General features: G+C 39.6%; 2 protein-coding genes across 6 annotated transcripts in view; one reads left to right on the top strand and one right to left on the bottom strand.

Moving 5' to 3' along the window:
* KCTD9 (potassium channel tetramerization domain containing 9) overlaps positions 1–10,056 on the bottom strand; it is a 41,462-nt gene extending 31,406 nt beyond the window's left edge. The window contains exons 1-2 of one of the 3 annotated variants that reach the window (XM_013061811.2): positions 9,994–10,056; positions 465–586 (exon numbers count right to left, since the gene is read on the bottom strand). Coding sequence is in view for 2 of the 3 variants with exons in the window: in XM_004763242.3 (XP_004763299.1) it covers positions 465–586; positions 9,812–9,859 (170 nt within the window). In the remaining variant the exon portion in view is untranslated. Of the gene's footprint in view, positions 1–464; positions 587–8,881; positions 9,301–9,811; positions 9,973–9,993 lie in introns of those variants that run through there. The other 2 variants (XM_004763242.3, XM_045069503.1) reach the window with 2 other exon arrangements.
* Positions 10,057–10,284: 228 nt separating this feature from the next.
* Positions 10,285–18,216, top strand: part of CDCA2 (cell division cycle associated 2) — a 51,427-nt gene continuing 43,495 nt past the window's right edge. Inside the window, exons 1-4 of one of the 3 annotated variants that reach the window (XM_004763243.3) lie at positions 10,285–11,031; positions 11,475–11,538; positions 11,634–11,807; positions 12,928–13,082. In XM_004763243.3, coding sequence (XP_004763300.1) covers positions 11,475–11,538; positions 11,634–11,807; positions 12,928–13,082 — 393 coding nt within the window. In that variant the 5' untranslated portion in view covers positions 10,285–11,031. The remainder of the gene's footprint in view (positions 11,032–11,474; positions 11,539–11,633; positions 11,808–12,927; positions 13,083–18,216) is intronic. The other 2 variants (XM_004763244.3, XM_045069500.1) reach the window with 2 other exon arrangements.

The raw sequence follows: 18,216 nt of genomic DNA on the forward strand, positions 1-18,216 counted from the left end.
AACTGTGTAAATTAGTCATTTAGCAAACTGGCCTGATTTGCTGTGAGGACTATTTGTGTAACAAGTAGAGAAGGATCAACATTTTAAATTTATCTTACAAAAACACAGGTTCAGAGGCAATCAAGTCATGAGTTAATGTAAGTACATCAATTCTGTAATACCAAAATAAATTTTGACACCCCTCCTGAATTGCATATCCTATTAGATCCACCTCTAGCAACAGAAAGAAAAAAATTCCATGTATGAAATATGCAGAAAGACTATCAGAATACTGGAATGTACTGAGGATCTTCTACCATACAGTATTAGTCTAAATTACTTAAATTCTAAAGAGCAAATTTTAGGCAATCATTTGCCAAAATTCTGTATTCTTACCAGTAATTAAACTACTGCCTAAGGGAAACAGCAGAGCACCAAGATGCTGAGGGAACACTGTAGACAGCTTATAAGAAGGTGAAGGTTACCTGATCAAAGCAATATCATCGATTAGTCCACCTTTCCCATTATACACACTGGTGGCTTTTATGCCGAGTTTACTGCTGGCCACAGAAAGCAAATCAGATAAAGTTCCATACACAGCGACCACCTGTGAACACACCAGATTAATTTGGACAACTTATATAATGAATTTCATTATTTACAAATTATAAACCACCATACTATAAACAGGACTAAAAATCAGACTATCAATAAAAGGAGATCTTGAGAGGTTCATATATCTAATATTGCTGAGATCCAAAATTAGAGTGTAAGAAATCATCTCTGCATGAAAATAGTCTACTATCTTATGTATGTTAAATAACACTCTAGTTCTGAAGACAGACCCACACCTGCATGTAGATTCTGACATCCTCTAGCTGTCGACATGAGACAAATTAACTTCTTCATGCTTCTGTTGCTTTAACCAAAAGGGAATAAAAGTCACACCGACATCAGATCATGAGGATGAAATGAGTTACTGCATGGTATGAGCTTAGCAAAGTGCCTGAGACCTCTGTAATGTTGCTTTTATGTTATTCCTTTGTTATAGGAATGGTTTATTTTAAAAATAGGAATATTTACTGTTTATGATAACATTCACTACATCAATCACCATGTGAAAGGTAACAACTTCCCACTTCATTTAATTCTTCAGTAACTACTGATATTATAAAAGCCAGATTTTAGCTAATTCTAAATACAGCCAACAGCTGGGACACAGTGAATTGTTCTCTTCTGCTTTACATCAGGCACAGTCTGATAGATGTAGGAGCAATGCAAATGCATAGGTGGGGAGGCTGAGAATCTCTACATGTAGTTAAGTTGTTTTTGCTCCAATATAATTTTAACTATGGGCTCCCAGTGACTGATTTGTATAGCATTACCATTATCAGTTAGGATCACTGAAAATTAAGAATAAAACATAGATGAGGGGCTGAACATGAAGAATGAACAGCCAATCAACTTCCACAGGATACTAGATCAAAGTGCCTTATGAAATAAGAAACAAGGCTGATCCTTTGTTTACCAGTGACTGGAGTTTAGGAGACCCTGAAGTTTCAGTTAAATAAATGCAATGAATAGCAGGGTATAGAGGGAATTGTTTGCCAATAAGGAAGTGTGCAATCTTCATGGCAGAGTACTCAGATTCCCAACTGTCTTCTCTTGGTTAATAAAGATGAAAGGACAGATAACTATAGCAAGCTGGTGAATTCTAGGGAAGAGTTGTAGGCAAGCACAATTTTAATGGGATGTAGGTGGATTAAAAGTCATACACAATTCAACTGTCCTTAACAGATGACTGGATAAACAAAATGCGGTAAATACACACAATGGAATATTATCCAGCTATTCAAAGGAATGAAATTCTGATATATGCTACAATATATATGAATCCTGAAGCCATATGCTAACTAAGCCAGACACATAAAAGGGCAAATATTATGTGATCCCACTTATATGACATAGGCAAATTCATAGAGGCAGAAAGTAGAATAAAGATTACCAGGGGAGAGGGTGAATTGGAAAGTCATTGTTTGTATGTAGTTTCTACTAGGTATGATAAAAAAGTTCTGGAAGTAGGGGTGAATGTACTTAATGCCAATGAACTATATGCTTAAAAATGGCTAAAATGGTAACTTTTATGTTATGTATATCTTGCCATGGTTTCGAAAAAAATAATGGAAAGCACTTGGCAGTGTCTCAACACAGCAGACATGCCATACATAACTGAAACCTGAATAAAACGTGTCTCCTTTATTTCCTATCATTTTTTCGCCTCTGTAATAGAGCCTGGAATTCTGTTACTGCAGATACATGTTCCTGGGAGAAAAGGAAGAGAAAAAACATAAGGCATTACGTGCAGCAAACCCATCTGGGCAGAGAAAGGGTGTGGAGAGAAAACTGAGAAGAATCAAAAGCATAGAAGCCCAAGAGACTGACCAAAGCAAATGTAGGATCGACTTTTACAGCCTGGAAACTGCCAGGGGAGAGTAAGAAAATCCTTTCCAATTTCAGCATTCTTTTCATAGTTGCCATTATGTAAGAAGTTTTAAATTGACCTTTGCTTCTTATATATCTTTACATGGCTTTAGTTGATTTGACATTATCCTCTCCTTGCTAGATAGAACATCAACTTTCTCCCCCAACATTTCTTTTCACTCCTCTCCCTCAACCAGCCCTATCACAAAATGGAGGAAAATTTAATGTATTGATGTTATGCAACTCACACTTTCCTCTAAATGAAATAATCAAAAGGCTAGCAATTAGAGAAAGTAGTAGTGAAATTATTGCAAGAAATCTCACAGTTCTGTAGATTTGAAAACTGCTCTCAAGTTGGGCTACCACTCTTATTTTTCATTTGGAGGGCATTTTTGGCATTTGTTTTTTAATTAGATCACTTTAGCTTTACTTTCTTAAGCATACTAACAAATAAGATGGAATTATATTGTAAACATATATTCGAAATCTGTCTTTCATATGAACCAATCAGAATATCTAATTTAAAAATATATAAGTACCAACATAAAAATGTGATAGGCTTGGAAAACATTTTAAGTTGATAAGAAAGTCTCCAATAGACTGGCTCATGTACCTTTCCTTATGTAACAGCTTTGTTGGGGAGAAAGTAGCAATGAAAATCCTGTATATCATAGATATGAGCTTTGTTATACACTAAGCTTATTTTAGTCCTCAGAGAGGCCAAGCATTTATAAAATGATCATGCTAAGAATGGTTATTTCCTTTCTGTGTGGTATGCTCCCCAGGGTGGACCTGGAGTTCCCAAGTTACTGGGATTATCCACTTTAATAAATAAGGCACTATACTTGGAATGGAAACATTCTATGGAGTAAATTGAGAAGTGCTTCTAGTTAAGTTAATGATCACCATATTATGCTACTATTTAACTTAATCCTTTCTAAATTTCAGACCCCAAGACAAGTGAAAGCCATATACCAACTGGGAAAGCCAATGTTATACTGTGTCTAGGAGGGCATATCAGTTTAGTGAGTTTTAATTTGCCTTTAAACACCATTTTCAAATTGTAACCTATGTTATTCAAATTTAAAAATTACATAAAATGTACATAAAGCATTTTTCTTTATGCTCATATTATCTATTAACTAATATACTATCAAAAAATACTTATTCAATTTATGCAGGCTGATTTATTCAACCAAACCATCAATCACAATTACCAAACACAGAATTCAATTTACTCTACCTACACTTTTAGTTCAATACTAAAATGGGGGGGGGGGCGGTTTTTATTTAAATTTCAGTTAGTTAACAGTTTAACATTAGTTTCAGGTGTTTGACAGAGTGATTCAATACTTGCATACAACACCTGGTGCTTATCATAAGTGTACTCCTTCATCCCCATCCCCTATTTCACACATCCCCCCAATCCTGCCTCCCCTCTGATAACCATCAGTTTGTTCTCTATAGTTAAGTTTGTTTCTTGGTTTGCTTCTCTTTTTCCCCTTTCCTCTTTGTCTTGTTTCTTAAATTCCACATATTTTAAAGTTATTTTGTTCCTAAAAAAGAGAACATAACCTTAGGTCAAGAAGGCAAATATTAAAATATTAAATATTAAAAAGTATTGAGAATATTAAGCATTGAGGAGGATGTGGATCAGTGGGAAGGTTTATGCAATGCTGGTGGGATATAAAATTATTGCAATAACTCTGAAAAACAATTTGGCATTTAAAAAAATTAAGCATTCATATACCTAACACCCAACACAGTTGACTCTTGAACAATGCAGGGTTTTGGGGCACCAACTCCCCCTCTCCTGTGTAGAGGATGTGTAAAATCCACATAGAACTTCTGACTCTTCGAACACTTTACTAATAGCCGACTATTGACCAGAAGTCATACCAATAACATAGTCAATTAACACATAATGTTTAAGTTATGTTACTCTATTTTTATATCAAAGTGTGCTAGAGAAAATATATTCATAGTACTATACGTTATTTATAAAAAAAAAAATCTACACATAAGTGGACCTGTGCAGTTCAAATGCATATTGTTGAAGGGTCAACTGTTAGTACAACTTATATTCACAGAGCATTGGTTCTCAAAAATGTGTTCCCTAGGGGTGCCTGGGTGGCTTAGTAGGCTAAGCAGCTGCCATCACCTTGGGTCATGGTCCTGGAGTACTGGGATCTAGGATGGAGCCCCAACAGAGCAAAGGGTAGGAGAGTGGAGCCAGATTCTTCCTCTGCCCTTCCACATGCTCATGTTTTCTCTCTTTCTCTCAAATAAATAAAATCTTAAAAAAAAAAAAAAAGGGTGGTCCCTAATTGGCAGCATTAGACTCACCTTAAAAATATGTTAGAAATTCAAATTCTTAGCCCCACCCTAGATCTACTGAATCTGAAGCACTGAGGATGGAACCCAGCAATGTGTTTTCTCCATTCTTCAACGAATCCCAATGCATGCTAAAGTTTGCCATCCACTGCCCTAGAAAAATGCTGGCATGTGTGCACCAGGATACCTACACAGGAATATTCATGGCAACACTGTTAATTTAATAGCAAAATATAAAGAAAAGAACAACCCAAATGTCCACTGACAGGAGGATGGATAAAATGGGATAGTGCTTGTAATCAATGGACTATTATAAACCACAAAAATAACTAATCTATGTGTAACATTATGGATATAATCTTAGAAATATTATTGAATGAAAATATATTGAAATGAAAAATATAAGTCCAAAGATATTACATATGACATCTATTTAGGATATGTCCCAAAGATGACAAATATACAGTTCAGTTATATATAGCTACACAGATCAGTTATATCTATTAAAGATGTATATAGCAAATTTAAAAATATATATATAACTATCTATAACTGAACTACTAAAGACACAGAGCAAAGGGAAATACAGCATTCATGAAATTAGCTGACTTCACAGAGAAGCAGGGGGATAGGAAAGTGAATAAGCACATTAAGTTTTGGTAATATATTTTTTCTTATGTTGTGTGGCAGGTTTACTGATATTTGGTATGTTATTTTCCTCTTAAGTATTATGCATATTAATATTCTTTATATGTATCAAATGTATTTTTTAAATGTTTTAAAGCTGAAGAGCAAAGTTCTTAATGTTTAGATCTCAATAGGCAAAGATCACATAGATTTCATCTTTCTTCAACTTAATATAATGGATTTATATTAACTGGATACTTTATATTAACAACATTTCTGACCTAATATCAAAGCCAGAAGAAAACACTTATGTCCTGGATAAAGAGTGTAAACATCAGTATAGAAGACCTATCTCACATCCCATTATGTCTGCAGTGAGCTGGCATGGTTCCTTGTACAAGATGGTACTCAGTAAGTTCTGGCTGAAAAAATAAGATATAAAAAGGTCTGTGACTTGCACAGCCTATTACTAAATATTCTGAAGTTAAAGCAACTCTTGTTCAAAATTTACAGAAATTTTGAGCTGACATTAGTTATTCAGAAGCCACTTACAACATTCAGATGTCTGAGTCCTCATTTCAAATTCCTTAATGCTATTTACAGAGAATATTAAAAAGAGAAAAATGGGAATTCTGAGGCATATGGAGAAAGGATGAGAGGATACACTGATCCTTTTGGAGCAACTAAAGAAAAAACAAATTTGAAGATCCCAATTTTTTAGAAGTATGGCCTTCAAACATTTTTGATTATGTACCCCATCAGTAAAACATTTTTGGGCATGTGCTCAAACATTTGTATTGTATATTGATTTACTTATATATAAAGTTTATGCCACGGTCAGAAAAAACACGATTTCCCAAATGAGGATCTTTATCGACTTTCAATATGCTGCTGGCTGGTAAGTATCCCCTAAATATCATTAAATTTAGGGAAATCATGCCAAAATGTAAAATTGATTTTTAACACTGAAAACAAACAAGAAAGGAAAAGAAAAACATCTTATTGTCTTCATATACTGGAAAATATTTTTAAACATCTTGCTAATTAGGGTGACCTCATCTCATCATCAGCTTAAGTTTCAAAGAACAATATACACTTAGGGAGTGGCTTACAGTTAAAAACAGCTACTAATTAGGACTTTAAATAGTCTTCTTAAAATTCAGCCCTTTTGGGGGTGCCTGGGTGGTCTAGTCAGTTGAGCATTCAACTCTTGGTTTTGGATTAGGTCATGATCTCAGGATCATGGGACTTAGCCCTAATTCGTGCTCTGGCACTCCGTGGGGGGTCTGCTTGAAAGATTCTCTCCCTCTGCCTCTCCCCCCACTCGCACACGTGCATGAGCGCCCTCACATAAATAGGTAAATCTTTAAAAAACAAAACAAAACAAAACAAAAAAAAAAACCAACCCTGACACTTTGGACTTCTTAGGTTCAGAGATTTTTTTTTTTTTTTTCTTTTCCAAATCTCATGGTTTATATTTGGAGAAGTGGTAGCTCTGCCATCTTCTCATTGCTTACTTGTGTTCAGGTAAGTCTTCAGTCTGCAGCTTTGAAGGAATCTTTTAAAGTCACTTGGCATTTTGGTGAAGGTTAATTTAGTTAAAACTGGATAATGCAGGGCACCTGGGTGGCTCAGTGGGTTAAAGCCCCTGCATTCAGCTCAGGTCATGATCCCAGGGTCCTGGGATTGAGCCCCACATCAGGCTCTCTGCTTGGTGGGGAGCCTGCTTTCCTTCCTCTCTCTGCCTGCCTCTCTGCCTGCTTGTGATCTCTGTCTGTCAAATAGATAAATAAAATCTTAAAAAACAAACAAAAAAACCTGGATAATCCAATCTTAACCTGCACTGTATGCTTCAGTTTATCACAATACACCAATATGAACCAACTGGGGAAGAAGTTTTCACATATGAACACACTTCCTTCTCTCAGTAGACTTGAGACCACCTGACACATTCAGTAATGGAAAACATGTGTCTTTACGGATTAAAAAATCAAGTTTTCATATAATTATATATTTCCAGGTAAAAATATAAATAAAAAGTGTAATATTTCTTCTTAAACTCCCCTGGCTCCTCTTGCACACCCTCTGTGGTGTACCACCTCACTCTGGCAAGCACTGTGTTAGAGCACGCACAGCCCTCTCTACAACTACAACATCAAAGCATGTACGAGTGACACTTAATGTTCATTCAGTATATAGAAGAGTCACGGTAAACATATGATGTAGTTCCCTGCAGTAACTCTCTGCCTCTCCAAGCCCAGGCTTTAGGGCCCCGTCTGGCAACCACAGAAGCAGCTTTATAGGAGGGAAACTTATTTGAAAAAACAGACACTGATCTTTTAGTTTAGAACAGGAAGCAAAAATAGAAGGTAGGTTAATAAGGCGAGACTGAAAGTGACAGATACTCCAGCTGCTGGATGGGAACTCAAACTCTAATAGTAGTGCTCTGTTTCAGCATGTCTTTCATGAACATCGTGCCATGATCATGCCAATCCTGGCTAACTCTAGTCACCTTATTTACATAAACATGCAAGCTGTTAACGTATTCTGTGCTCTTTTGTCAAATAAGAGTAATTACAGTGGTTTTTTTTTTTTTTTAATCAGCTGGAGAGAGAGGAAACACTTAGAACTTTGGCAAAGAATATGTTTTCTAATTGAGTAGTAAGGATTATAGTATGATCTGTTTTTAATATTGAATCATACTAGTTTCTTTCTCCAGTCTGGGTCTTTATGATCTTCACAACATAAATATATTTATCTTTATTTACTTGAGATGTGGTTTTTTTTTCAATGTTTTGAGACTTCCTTCAAAATATTTTTTAAAAATTTAAAAATTTAAACCCCAAAACCTAATCTGGTCAAAACGAGATAGCTTTAAAATATATATGGTAAGATTAACATACCGATCTTTGAAAGAACAAAATCCAATGGTTTCAGAGGAGAATTAGAGCACAGTTAAATATTTATGACTGAGTCTAAACATCTTGTCTTTCAGAGAGAAACAAAAAGATGCTAGATAAAAAGGTCAACCAAAGGTCTGTTTTTGAGAACATATTACAGTTGTTTGGCTATACTAATTTTTTCTTCCAGTAACAATGTAAGTTTTAGATTATTAGTAGCTAACAGACAAACAGGTTTAGAAAGTTAATGGTCAGAAATAGTATGAGCCCTGTGAAGTATATTTTGAAGTAATATTTATGAAAACTCAAGAACTTGAATATATGCCAGTTGTTTTTATACATTAAATCTCTAAAATCAGAATTACACAAAATTATAGTCAACAAACTATACGTGGTTCAAATTTTTGGAGCAGATTTATTTAAAATTTCAGAGTAGTTCGAAAACCATTTTTTATACCGGGGCACAATTACACTATTTAAAAACGTACTGTTTCCAAAACATGCAAGAAACGAAGTATTGTATTCTGGCAAATAATATAGGGAGGTCAATTTACCTTTACCTTAGACTCTAAGGCATAGTTACTTCTAGATGTCATTTAGCCACATCATAAATGTCTGCCTTGAACAGTCAAATTTTCCAAAGAAGCCGAACAAGTTCCATGGGTGGGGCAAGAGGCTTGAGAAGGAACAGGATTCATTTTGGCTTGCTCCAGCCTTGGAAAAAAACATTTGGTACCACACCCTCAACAAAGGCCTAACACAGCAACTAGTAATCAAATCAACCCATTTTGGTCCATTGTGACAGTCTTCTAAGGAACTAAGTAAAATAAAACAAGGCAAAATAAAAAAGTGAGTACGTAAGTTTGGCGGCGGCGGGGCTTGGGGCGCCTACAAGATAGAGAGGTAGGAACCATCACGCAAATGTCCTTAATTTTCAATCTTCTATTCGCCCTAGGACAGAAGGATACTTGACTTCGCCACCGACAGACAATTTTATTCTTTCTACCTGATCAACCTTCCGAGTCTGCCTTAGTTGTTAACCACCACTTTCTGGAGCAGACCATTAGTCAGCACCAAGGTGGCAACGCGCGCCCTTCTACAGCCAGGGTGGGGGGCAGCAGGGTCTTCGGGGAGGAGGTGGAAAGAGGAACACCAGCACCAAGCGCTCAGGTGATAGCGGCCCTCCCCTCGCCGTCCGAGTCCTCCGCTTTCCAGGACCCACACCTGGACGAGGGAACGATAAAGCACAAGCTGACCTGCGCTGGCCCCCAGGGCGGCGGGGGAGCCGAAGGGCAGGCTCCGGCCAGGAATCCCGCGGGTTGGGAGGAGGCCGCGGGAACCCGACGTTCACCTCCCGGACGCCCTCCACCCCGGCGCACGCCCACCTCCCAGCCCCTCTCCCCAACTTCAGCCCTCTGCCCTGCCAGCCCGTTCCGCGCTCCGCTGCCCTCTCCCCCCACAGGCGGCCAGCCTCCTACCGACCTCCTTACCTTTCCATTCTTGGGGCTGCCGTTAAGGAACAGGGTCACCCGCCTCATCGCGCTGCCCCCACTGGGTCCTGAGTGAGTCGCCACCCTCCCACCTGGCTCTCCTCCCACCTTTTTCTTCTCCCGCCCTACCCCTCCCTCCACCCACTCGGACTCTCCTCCCTTCGCCACCTTCCTTTTCTTACAGAGACACACTCGCACGCACTCTCGGTCCCACACCCCAGGGTTGGCCGGTCCTCCCTTCCCACCCCGCCCCTGGGCTCCTCAGTCAGCCTGGGACCCTTCCCCCACCTCTCCCAGACTGACTCTAAGCTCCACCAATCAACCGGCAGCGCCGGCCAGAACTCAGCCAATTATCGCCCTGCACTGGGTGGGCTCATACTAACCCAGCCCAGGTGGAGGGAGGGAAGAGAGGTTGCAGTCTTGCAGACGGGAAGGGTTATCAGCCAATCAGCACAACCTGGAGCCGAACGGCGGCTCTAGGCGTTACTGAGCAGGCGCAAACCCCATACCAGGTAGAGCTCATCTGCATGGGGAGGCGGGGTTGGAAGGAAAGAGGTGGAGCGCTAACGGGGACCCACACAAGTCAGCGCCTCCGCCCACTCTCTCAAACCACGGACTAAACGGCCGCTGTCCGGACTGGATGATTGGGCAAGAGCCCGCCCGTCGTTCCGCCAGGATTGGCCCAGTGATTCTTTTCGAAGTTTGCAGCATCCAATTGCAAAGCGAGGGCGGAGCTAAGGCGCTAACCGAAGGGTTCTTCCGCGAGATTCTCACGGAAAGTAGTCCCCCCTGGATACAGATTAGCAGCCCCTCTCTCTGGTTGGCGCGTCACCCGCAGCTAGTGGTGGCTTCTCTCGAGCTCACCAAGCCACTCCTGGTCCTGGGAGGACTAGATACAGGCCCGGGAGAGTTCGGGGTGCGCGTGGACACGTGTGGACAGCCGCGGCGTAGAGATTCCTGGAGTAACGCCGACGCCAGGGAGGCGGGGCCGGCGATTTGAATCTGGCGGCGGGTGGCGGGCAGCGGCCGGCGGAGGAGAAGGTAGGGATCGCGGACGGCTGGGTCGGAGTTCCTCGGGCCGGACGAGGCAGCTCCCGGCGGCCGGCTTGGCTGCCGACAGTTGCCTTCTCGAGCGAACCGTCAGCCCCTGCACGACACTCGGGCGGTGGAACGTTGCAAATACACCCAGTGGGAGGAGAGCCCAGCTGCGGGAGTGAGAGGTAGGGCAGGGGCCCTGGTCCTGCAGAGCTGCTTCTGGGTCGTGCTTCTCAAAAGCGTGTTCTCACTTATCCTGCTCCACGGAGATGGTGGTCCTGAGACCCGAGCCGGACCCCCCGCGTGCTTTCTAAAATGCAGGTTTCCTGGAGCCCCGCCAGACCTACTTAATAGAATTTCTGGGAATCCGCAAAGCTGTGTCTGTAACAGGGTACCCAGATGATTCAGATGTTCGCCAAGGTTGAAAAGCCTTGGCTTCTAGTGGGAGGTCTGCTTTGTTGCATTCCCCAACAGCAGTTTCCTGCATTTGTCTTTTTGAAAAGCCCTCAAAATACCCGCTTGGCCTCTATTTTCATGCCTGTATAGATTGTGTATAGATTAGAATTCAGTCTTGAATGAGAATCTTGATCAAATCTTTAATCTCGGAAATGGCTTTTTTTTTTTAAAGATGGATAGCAACCCCAAAGACAGCGAGCGTCTTGAAACCAAGGAGCCTGCTCTTCGTGATGATGGTATGTAGTGATCTGTTGCCTCCTTGTAAAATGTGAGGTTTAGGTGTTTGATTTCATAATGATGTTTGGCCCTCACAACATGTTGTCTGTTTCAGAAAATTCCTCTTTCATTTTGGGAAATGGGAATCTTGTAACTCCTCAGAAGCATGAACCTGAAGTGACTCCTAATGGTTGCACACTGGATACTTTCAAGTCACCTTTGGACTTTTCCACAGTAACAGTAGAGCAATTGGGAATTACACCTGAAAGCTTTGTAAAGAACTCTTCAGGTAAAAGAAGTTTATTGCAGTGCTTTTGAAGTTTAAAAATAACTAACGCAGTTTTGTGCATCTAATCTACCCTCTCCCATTACTTTGACTCTACAAATGTTTTGTTAGGGAGATTTCTGTGAATATGCACGGTGCAACTAGCATAGCAGAATATTCGGTTCCCAGGGCAAGCAGCATAATGTTCAACAATGTGCCCTGTGCTCAGACTGGGAAAGAATACACATGTGAATCATTTTTTGACCTGACTCCTCTAAGTAGTAATAAATTTTATGCTTACATATGGCAAAAATAGAAGAAAGTTGAAGTGCTATTAAGAAAGATTGGATATGCCTCTTTCAAAATCACAAGCAAAGTTGACTCGGACGAATCTGCAAGGAGTAGAAATGAAATTCATCTGTGAAGTCTGATTTAGCTAAGAGAGGAAATAAACGTGAAACTGGGATTAGATTGGAGAAGAGTATTTAGAAGTAGAAGGTGAAGGAAGGCTGAAAAGTCAGAGGGCACTAGACTGAATAATGCATGATGTAGACAAGACACAGTGATGTGCTATTCTGTTTCCATTCTCAAGAACATTATCTATAAGCCTTTAAAGGAAAAACTGGATTCATTTTGTGCTCTTTAGCATGTGGCCCGAATGCAGCATAGTGTGTGGAAGGTGGATTGGTTTCTCAGAGAAAAATGATTTTGAAAATTGAGAACATGGGAGTGCACGTGCCAAAGTGGAGAGAGCTTTCTTTTCAGTTCTTGGGGATAAGACAGACTAATTCCGAAAAAAGAGAAGTTATTAGTCCAAAGCTAGACATTACCCATTCCTGTGTGCAGGAAATATAAAACAAAAATGAGAACTATCAAAATATGTGTTCATGTGCTCATTCCACAACTCTCTGATCAGCGTTTTCTATGTGCCAGGCACTTCCAGAAGCATGGAATAAATCAATAAACAAAGATCCCTATCCATCTGATGATGTGTGAATAACTTCCTCTATAATTCTCTATTTAGATTTCCGTAATAGGTGCTTCTCATGTTCTCTTTTAGGTTGGTATATTACAGGGAATTCAGTACATGATTACTCATGATAGCCTTGTTTTGTTCCAATGTAAAAGACAGTTTTCGTTATAGGAAAGTCCTCATCCTACCTTAAAAAATCCAGACGACGTTCTACAATCGGTGCTCGGGGCTCTCCTGAAACAAACCATCTTATTCGTTTCATTGCTCAGCAGCGGAGTTTAAAGAAGGCAGAGAAGTCTCCTTTGACACCGAATTCCCCTTTTCTGGTATGGTATTCTTCTAACTTCTGTCATGAATTCTCTTACGAAGCTTTCATATGGTGTTTCTACCTTCTTGTGCATCTCATCTGTTTTTGGATCTGGGGAGGTAATGTTTTATACTCGTCTTTACGGCGAGTGTTCAGTTTTCATTGATAGTGATGTTGAGCATGGCTATGTTAAAAATCAGGAAATCCTGGATAGAAATGGTTTTCTAGAGGAGCTATTTTATTTTGCAGGGTTTTTTGTTTTGTTTTGTTTTTGCCAGTTGATGTTTTTCTCTACAATGAAGTGAGGTGGTGTTTTGTTTTGTTTTTTAAGATTCTATTTATTTATTTGACAGACAGAGATCACAAGTAGGCAGAGAGGCAGGCAGAGAGAGAGGAGGAAGCAGGCTCCCCGCTGAGCAGAGAGCCCGACACAGGCTCCATCCCACGACCCTGGGATCATGACCTGAGCCGAAAGCAGAGGCTTAACTCACTGAGCCACCCAGGTGCCCCGAGGTAGTGTTTTTCAACCTTTTTCTTTTAATATTTATTCTTGAAGCATCTTCATTTTTTTTGACTCCTGCATGTTGGAATGTAGGAGTAAGAGTTCCCCCAGGACAAAATATATTTGGGATAACCTGACGAAAAGGAAAAAATTACTTGTCTTCTGATGAGGAAGGATATAGCTATTTTTGCGGATTTTTATAAGAATAATCCATGTTCCTAAAAAGTCAATAGTGTACAACTGTGTCTATGAAAGACACAGTTAATGCTTCCCCTTCTTGAAGGACAGCTATTTATATTGTCTCTTTTGGTACTGGCCTTCCTATTTTATTTATTTATTTAAAAGATTTTATTTATTTATTTGACAGAGAGAAATCACAAGTAGACGGAGAGGCAGGCAGAGAGAGAGAGAGGGAAGCAGGGTCCCTGCTGAGCAGAGAGCCTGATGCGGGACTCAATCCCAGGATCCTGAGATCATGACCTGAGCCAAAGGCAGCGGCTTAACCCACTGAGCCACCCAGGCGATCCAGGCCTTCCTATTTTAAAATGTACTTTATTGTCACTTCTTTATTTTTCAGTTTTAGACACTGTGCACAAGGCTACATAGTGCAGTCGTTCTCAGAGATTATCTGACCATCCCGGGGAGCTCTGTGTCCCATTCAAGAGGTCTGTGAGGTTAAAACAGGTTTTTGTAATAGCACAGAGGTGTTTTCCTTTTCCCACTATGTTGTTTGCATTCACAGCACAGAAGCAATGGTAGGTAAGATTGAAGGCACCAAGCTATCATTTTATTCCACACTCCTAAGCCTTCACAGGGAATGATAATGCCAGGTTCACTTAATATCCCTGATAATGATGCAGTGAACATTGTAAATTTTATTCTCTACCCTTGTGTTATGTGTGATTAAAATGGGAAGTATGCTTCAGGCACTTCCAAATTACATACAGAAGTATGATGGATGTTCTGAAAAAAAAAAAAAATCATGTGTGTAATTGTTTTGAGCCATAATCTGAACTCTGGCCCCTTTTTTCATGGAGCATCATTTTTACTTGAAAGACTGACAGTCATCATGCTTAGTCAGACTTGGAAATGTGAATAACGTTTTTTCAGAAATGAACAGTGAACCTGTCACTTCAAGGAAAAATGGAAATGTTTCTTAAAAAAACTCGAGTTTTCAGGAGAAAATTAGAATTTGGAAAAATTCTGCTTAGCACCATGAGTTTGAGAACTTCCCACTAGCTAAACTTTCCTGCTAAGATCAGTGGAGATATTAATGAATGTGATTTTCTTTAATACTACACAATAAAAGGTGTCAACATTTGGAAGATCTGCAAAAGTAAGTGAACCAGTATTTCCCTAATGACCAGTGCATGCAAAATATACCCTCAAATTGCAAGCCCACAGAATATGAAGGTTCATTGATAGAATTTCATATTTGACATTGCAACTGACTTTTAGGAAATCTTTGGGTTTTATGTTCCATGAAAGGAAGAGTAGCCACAATTCTGGAAAGCCTGTTAAAACACTCTTGATAGCTATAGTGCACATGAACTAAGAGCCTTTGGTGTTCTCAATAATTTTTAAGAGTGTAAACACTTTCTGCGAACTGCTGTTAGGGTAGGTATGAACATGGACTGTGGAGCTATTTGCTGAGGTTTGATTCTTGGCTTTATTGTTAATTAATTGTGCTTTTGGCAAGTCACTTAATTTTTCTTTTCTTTCTTTCCTTTCCCTCCCTTTCTTCCTCCCTTTATCTTCCTTCCTTCCTTCCTTCCTTTCTTTATCTTTACACCTGTTATAGGGCTCAAATTTACAACCTCGAGATCAAGAGTTGGTTGCTTTACAGGCTGAGCCAGCCAGCACTTCAAGTTACCTCTTTGTCTCTGTTTTCTCACATATAAAATGGGGGTGAAAATAATAGCAAGGTTTTCAATGAGGATGATTAAATTAGTAGAGGTGAAGTACTTAGATCTGTGCCTGGAACATGGTGTGCTTTGGATTTACTATCATTGTAGTTATTTCTGTGAAAAAATGAGGATTTTGCTCTTATACCTCCTAGCCATAGCTATCCTAACACTATCCCCTTCCCCATCCTTCCAATACAATTATAATTTTTGTTTGAATTAAGACTTCGTGTGCATTATTTAACCATGCAGATATTTTTCACAAACTGCTGTTTGGTATGCTATGTTCCATTTCTTTTCTTACACAAGTTTTATTTTTCCTCTAGTTAGTAAGTACTTTTTATTACCTTTTGGTTTAGTCTTTTATCACATAATTTCTTCCCCAAACTTTGACAGTTATCTGTTAACCTTAAGGATCTGCAGGTTCTTTTCTTTTTCCTTGGTGTTCTCTGTCTTCTGTTGGCTTGGTTGCCATCTGGGTCTGTTGGTCAGCTGTCACTTTGTGACTTGCTTTCACCATCCCTGGTGATTTTCTTTTCTTCCTCTGTTTGGATTTTCTGTTTCCTTGTCCACATATCTTTCTTCTTGTTTTACTAGCTCATTTTTCTGGAGCTTCTGCATATCTGATGACGTTTACTCTACTAGCACATTTGGATTATAGTTTGTCTTACTATAGAATCTAGGTTGCACATATTTCCCATCAAAATTTGAAGGCATTGCTCCATGGTATTTTAGTTTACAGAAATGAAGAATCCTATTCATTCATTCATTCATTCATTCAACACCCATTTTGATTCCCTATCTTTTGTATGGCCTATTTTTTTCATTTCAAGCTCTGTTCTTGTATTAAATAAAGAACATTGTGGCCTGTTAGGGACATTATATTTTCCTGGATGTTTTCGTCCTCCCCTTGCACGATCTCTTTGCCTTCAGGTTCCATTGCTACCTGATTAGTTCAGACTCTGACACATGCTCAGATCTTTCTTCAGATATCTAGTGATCCTTGACACTCTGTTCATTTTTAAAAGTGAGACTCTTTAAAAACTTGACTGAGAGGTCAGGGAGCATGGTCCAGTTTTGTTAGCCAGTGGACTTCTGTGTAGACATGGCCACTTTTTCACTGGAGGAACTCCCAAGTATCAGAATCCTGTGGTACTTTTCTTTTGGCAGATCTTTTTTCCTCTGGAAGGAATTCCTGGGGTATAAACCTGAACCCCCCGACTCTGGAAATTAAGTGTCGAAAATGCCTGCAAGTCAGAAGTTCACCAAGAAGTCCTGGATGGCCTCTGTTTTCAGTGCAGATCGTACTCTCCTTAGCTGTTTGTGGAGTCTTAAATCATGGAATCCTGAATCTCTGAATCTCTGTGTTCCCTCCAGACTGTAAAGGTCTTTTCTTCTTTATGAAGAGATCCGTGGGTTCAAGTGCTACTGGTAGAGTTTCAGTGTTCCTGTTGTGAGTTCTGCCCTTGACCCTAGTTTTCAGAAATACCTGATACATTAGATAGCTGAGCCTTCCTGGGGTCTACTGCAGGTCTGCTCATTTCCTGTTTTCAGAATGCGTAAAAAGTCCCTGTCAGTTTCAGCTTTCTCTGGCCTAAGTTCCTTTTTTGTTGACATTCCATATGTGCTGTTGATAATTATGGGTTTTTTTGTATCCATATAAATATATATATGTGTGTATATAAATGTATATATGAAAACACCCCATACCCATGACATGTGGTTATATGTATTAAAGGAATTCCTTGAATAAATAGCTCTAGTATCTAGCATTGTTAAGAGTAAGGGCTTTCCATGTGAGCAGTTTTTATGGACAATCAGTGCTGTCCTTTGACCTTTCGAGATTTGCCTCTATAGTAAATACCCTTGATGTCGCTTCCTGTTCTCAACCTATCTCTTCTTCCCTTGCTCAACAAATTAATTCACTGCATAAATAATATTAGTTCACATATTCTAATTTACTGAAGTTTCCACAAATATACTGGTAGGACTTGTTTTTTTCTTTCTGTAAATTATAAGGGCCTCTATACTTACATATTTCATCTTTTTTCTCCACCTTCTCTTGCTTTATTTTTTGAAGATTTTATTTATTTGAGAGAGAAAGAGAGTCAGCACAAGAGCAGGGGGAGGGAGAAGTAGACTCCTTGGGTTTCGATTCCAGGACCCTGGGATCATGGTGTGAGCCAAAAGCAGATGCTTAACTGACTAAGCCACCCAGGCACCCTGACCTTCTTCTGTTTTAGAAAGAAAATACTTTAGAGGAAAAGTTAAAGGGCAGTACTCTCCATCTTTCCTCCACTACCCTTGCTTTCATTCTTGAATATTTCAATAAGCACATGGTTTATCATCCACCATCCTAGCTCCAATGATCTTTTTTACCTCAGGCATCTGCTTATGTGCTCACTCAGCTACTGTTGCACCTTTGAGATCTTCTTTCAGCCCACCTCAGTCTTACCCAGATTTCATCTTTCCAGTTCACTTCACAGTTCTCTCATCCTGTCGAAGCCTCCAGACTATTGATCTCACCACACCTGTACTATCTACTGCTCACGTTATGTCTTCTCTCACCCTTACACAGTCTAGATCTATGTTCTAACCCTCTGAAGTTTTCTTGCAAACACATTTTTTAAAGTTTTTAAAACTTATATAAATAAAAATATTATGTATGCACATTGTTTAAGGAAACAGTACTTTAGGATTTATTTATAAGAACTACGGTGTGCAGCTGCCTTTTTTCCATGTTTGCT

This window comes from Mustela putorius, unplaced genomic scaffold (assembly GCF_011764305.1).
Source record: "Mustela putorius furo isolate JIRA1106 unplaced genomic scaffold, ASM1176430v1.1 tig00003937_pilon_pilon_pilon, whole genome shotgun sequence".
In the NCBI taxonomy this organism is placed as follows: domain Eukaryota; kingdom Metazoa; phylum Chordata; class Mammalia; order Carnivora; family Mustelidae; genus Mustela; species Mustela putorius.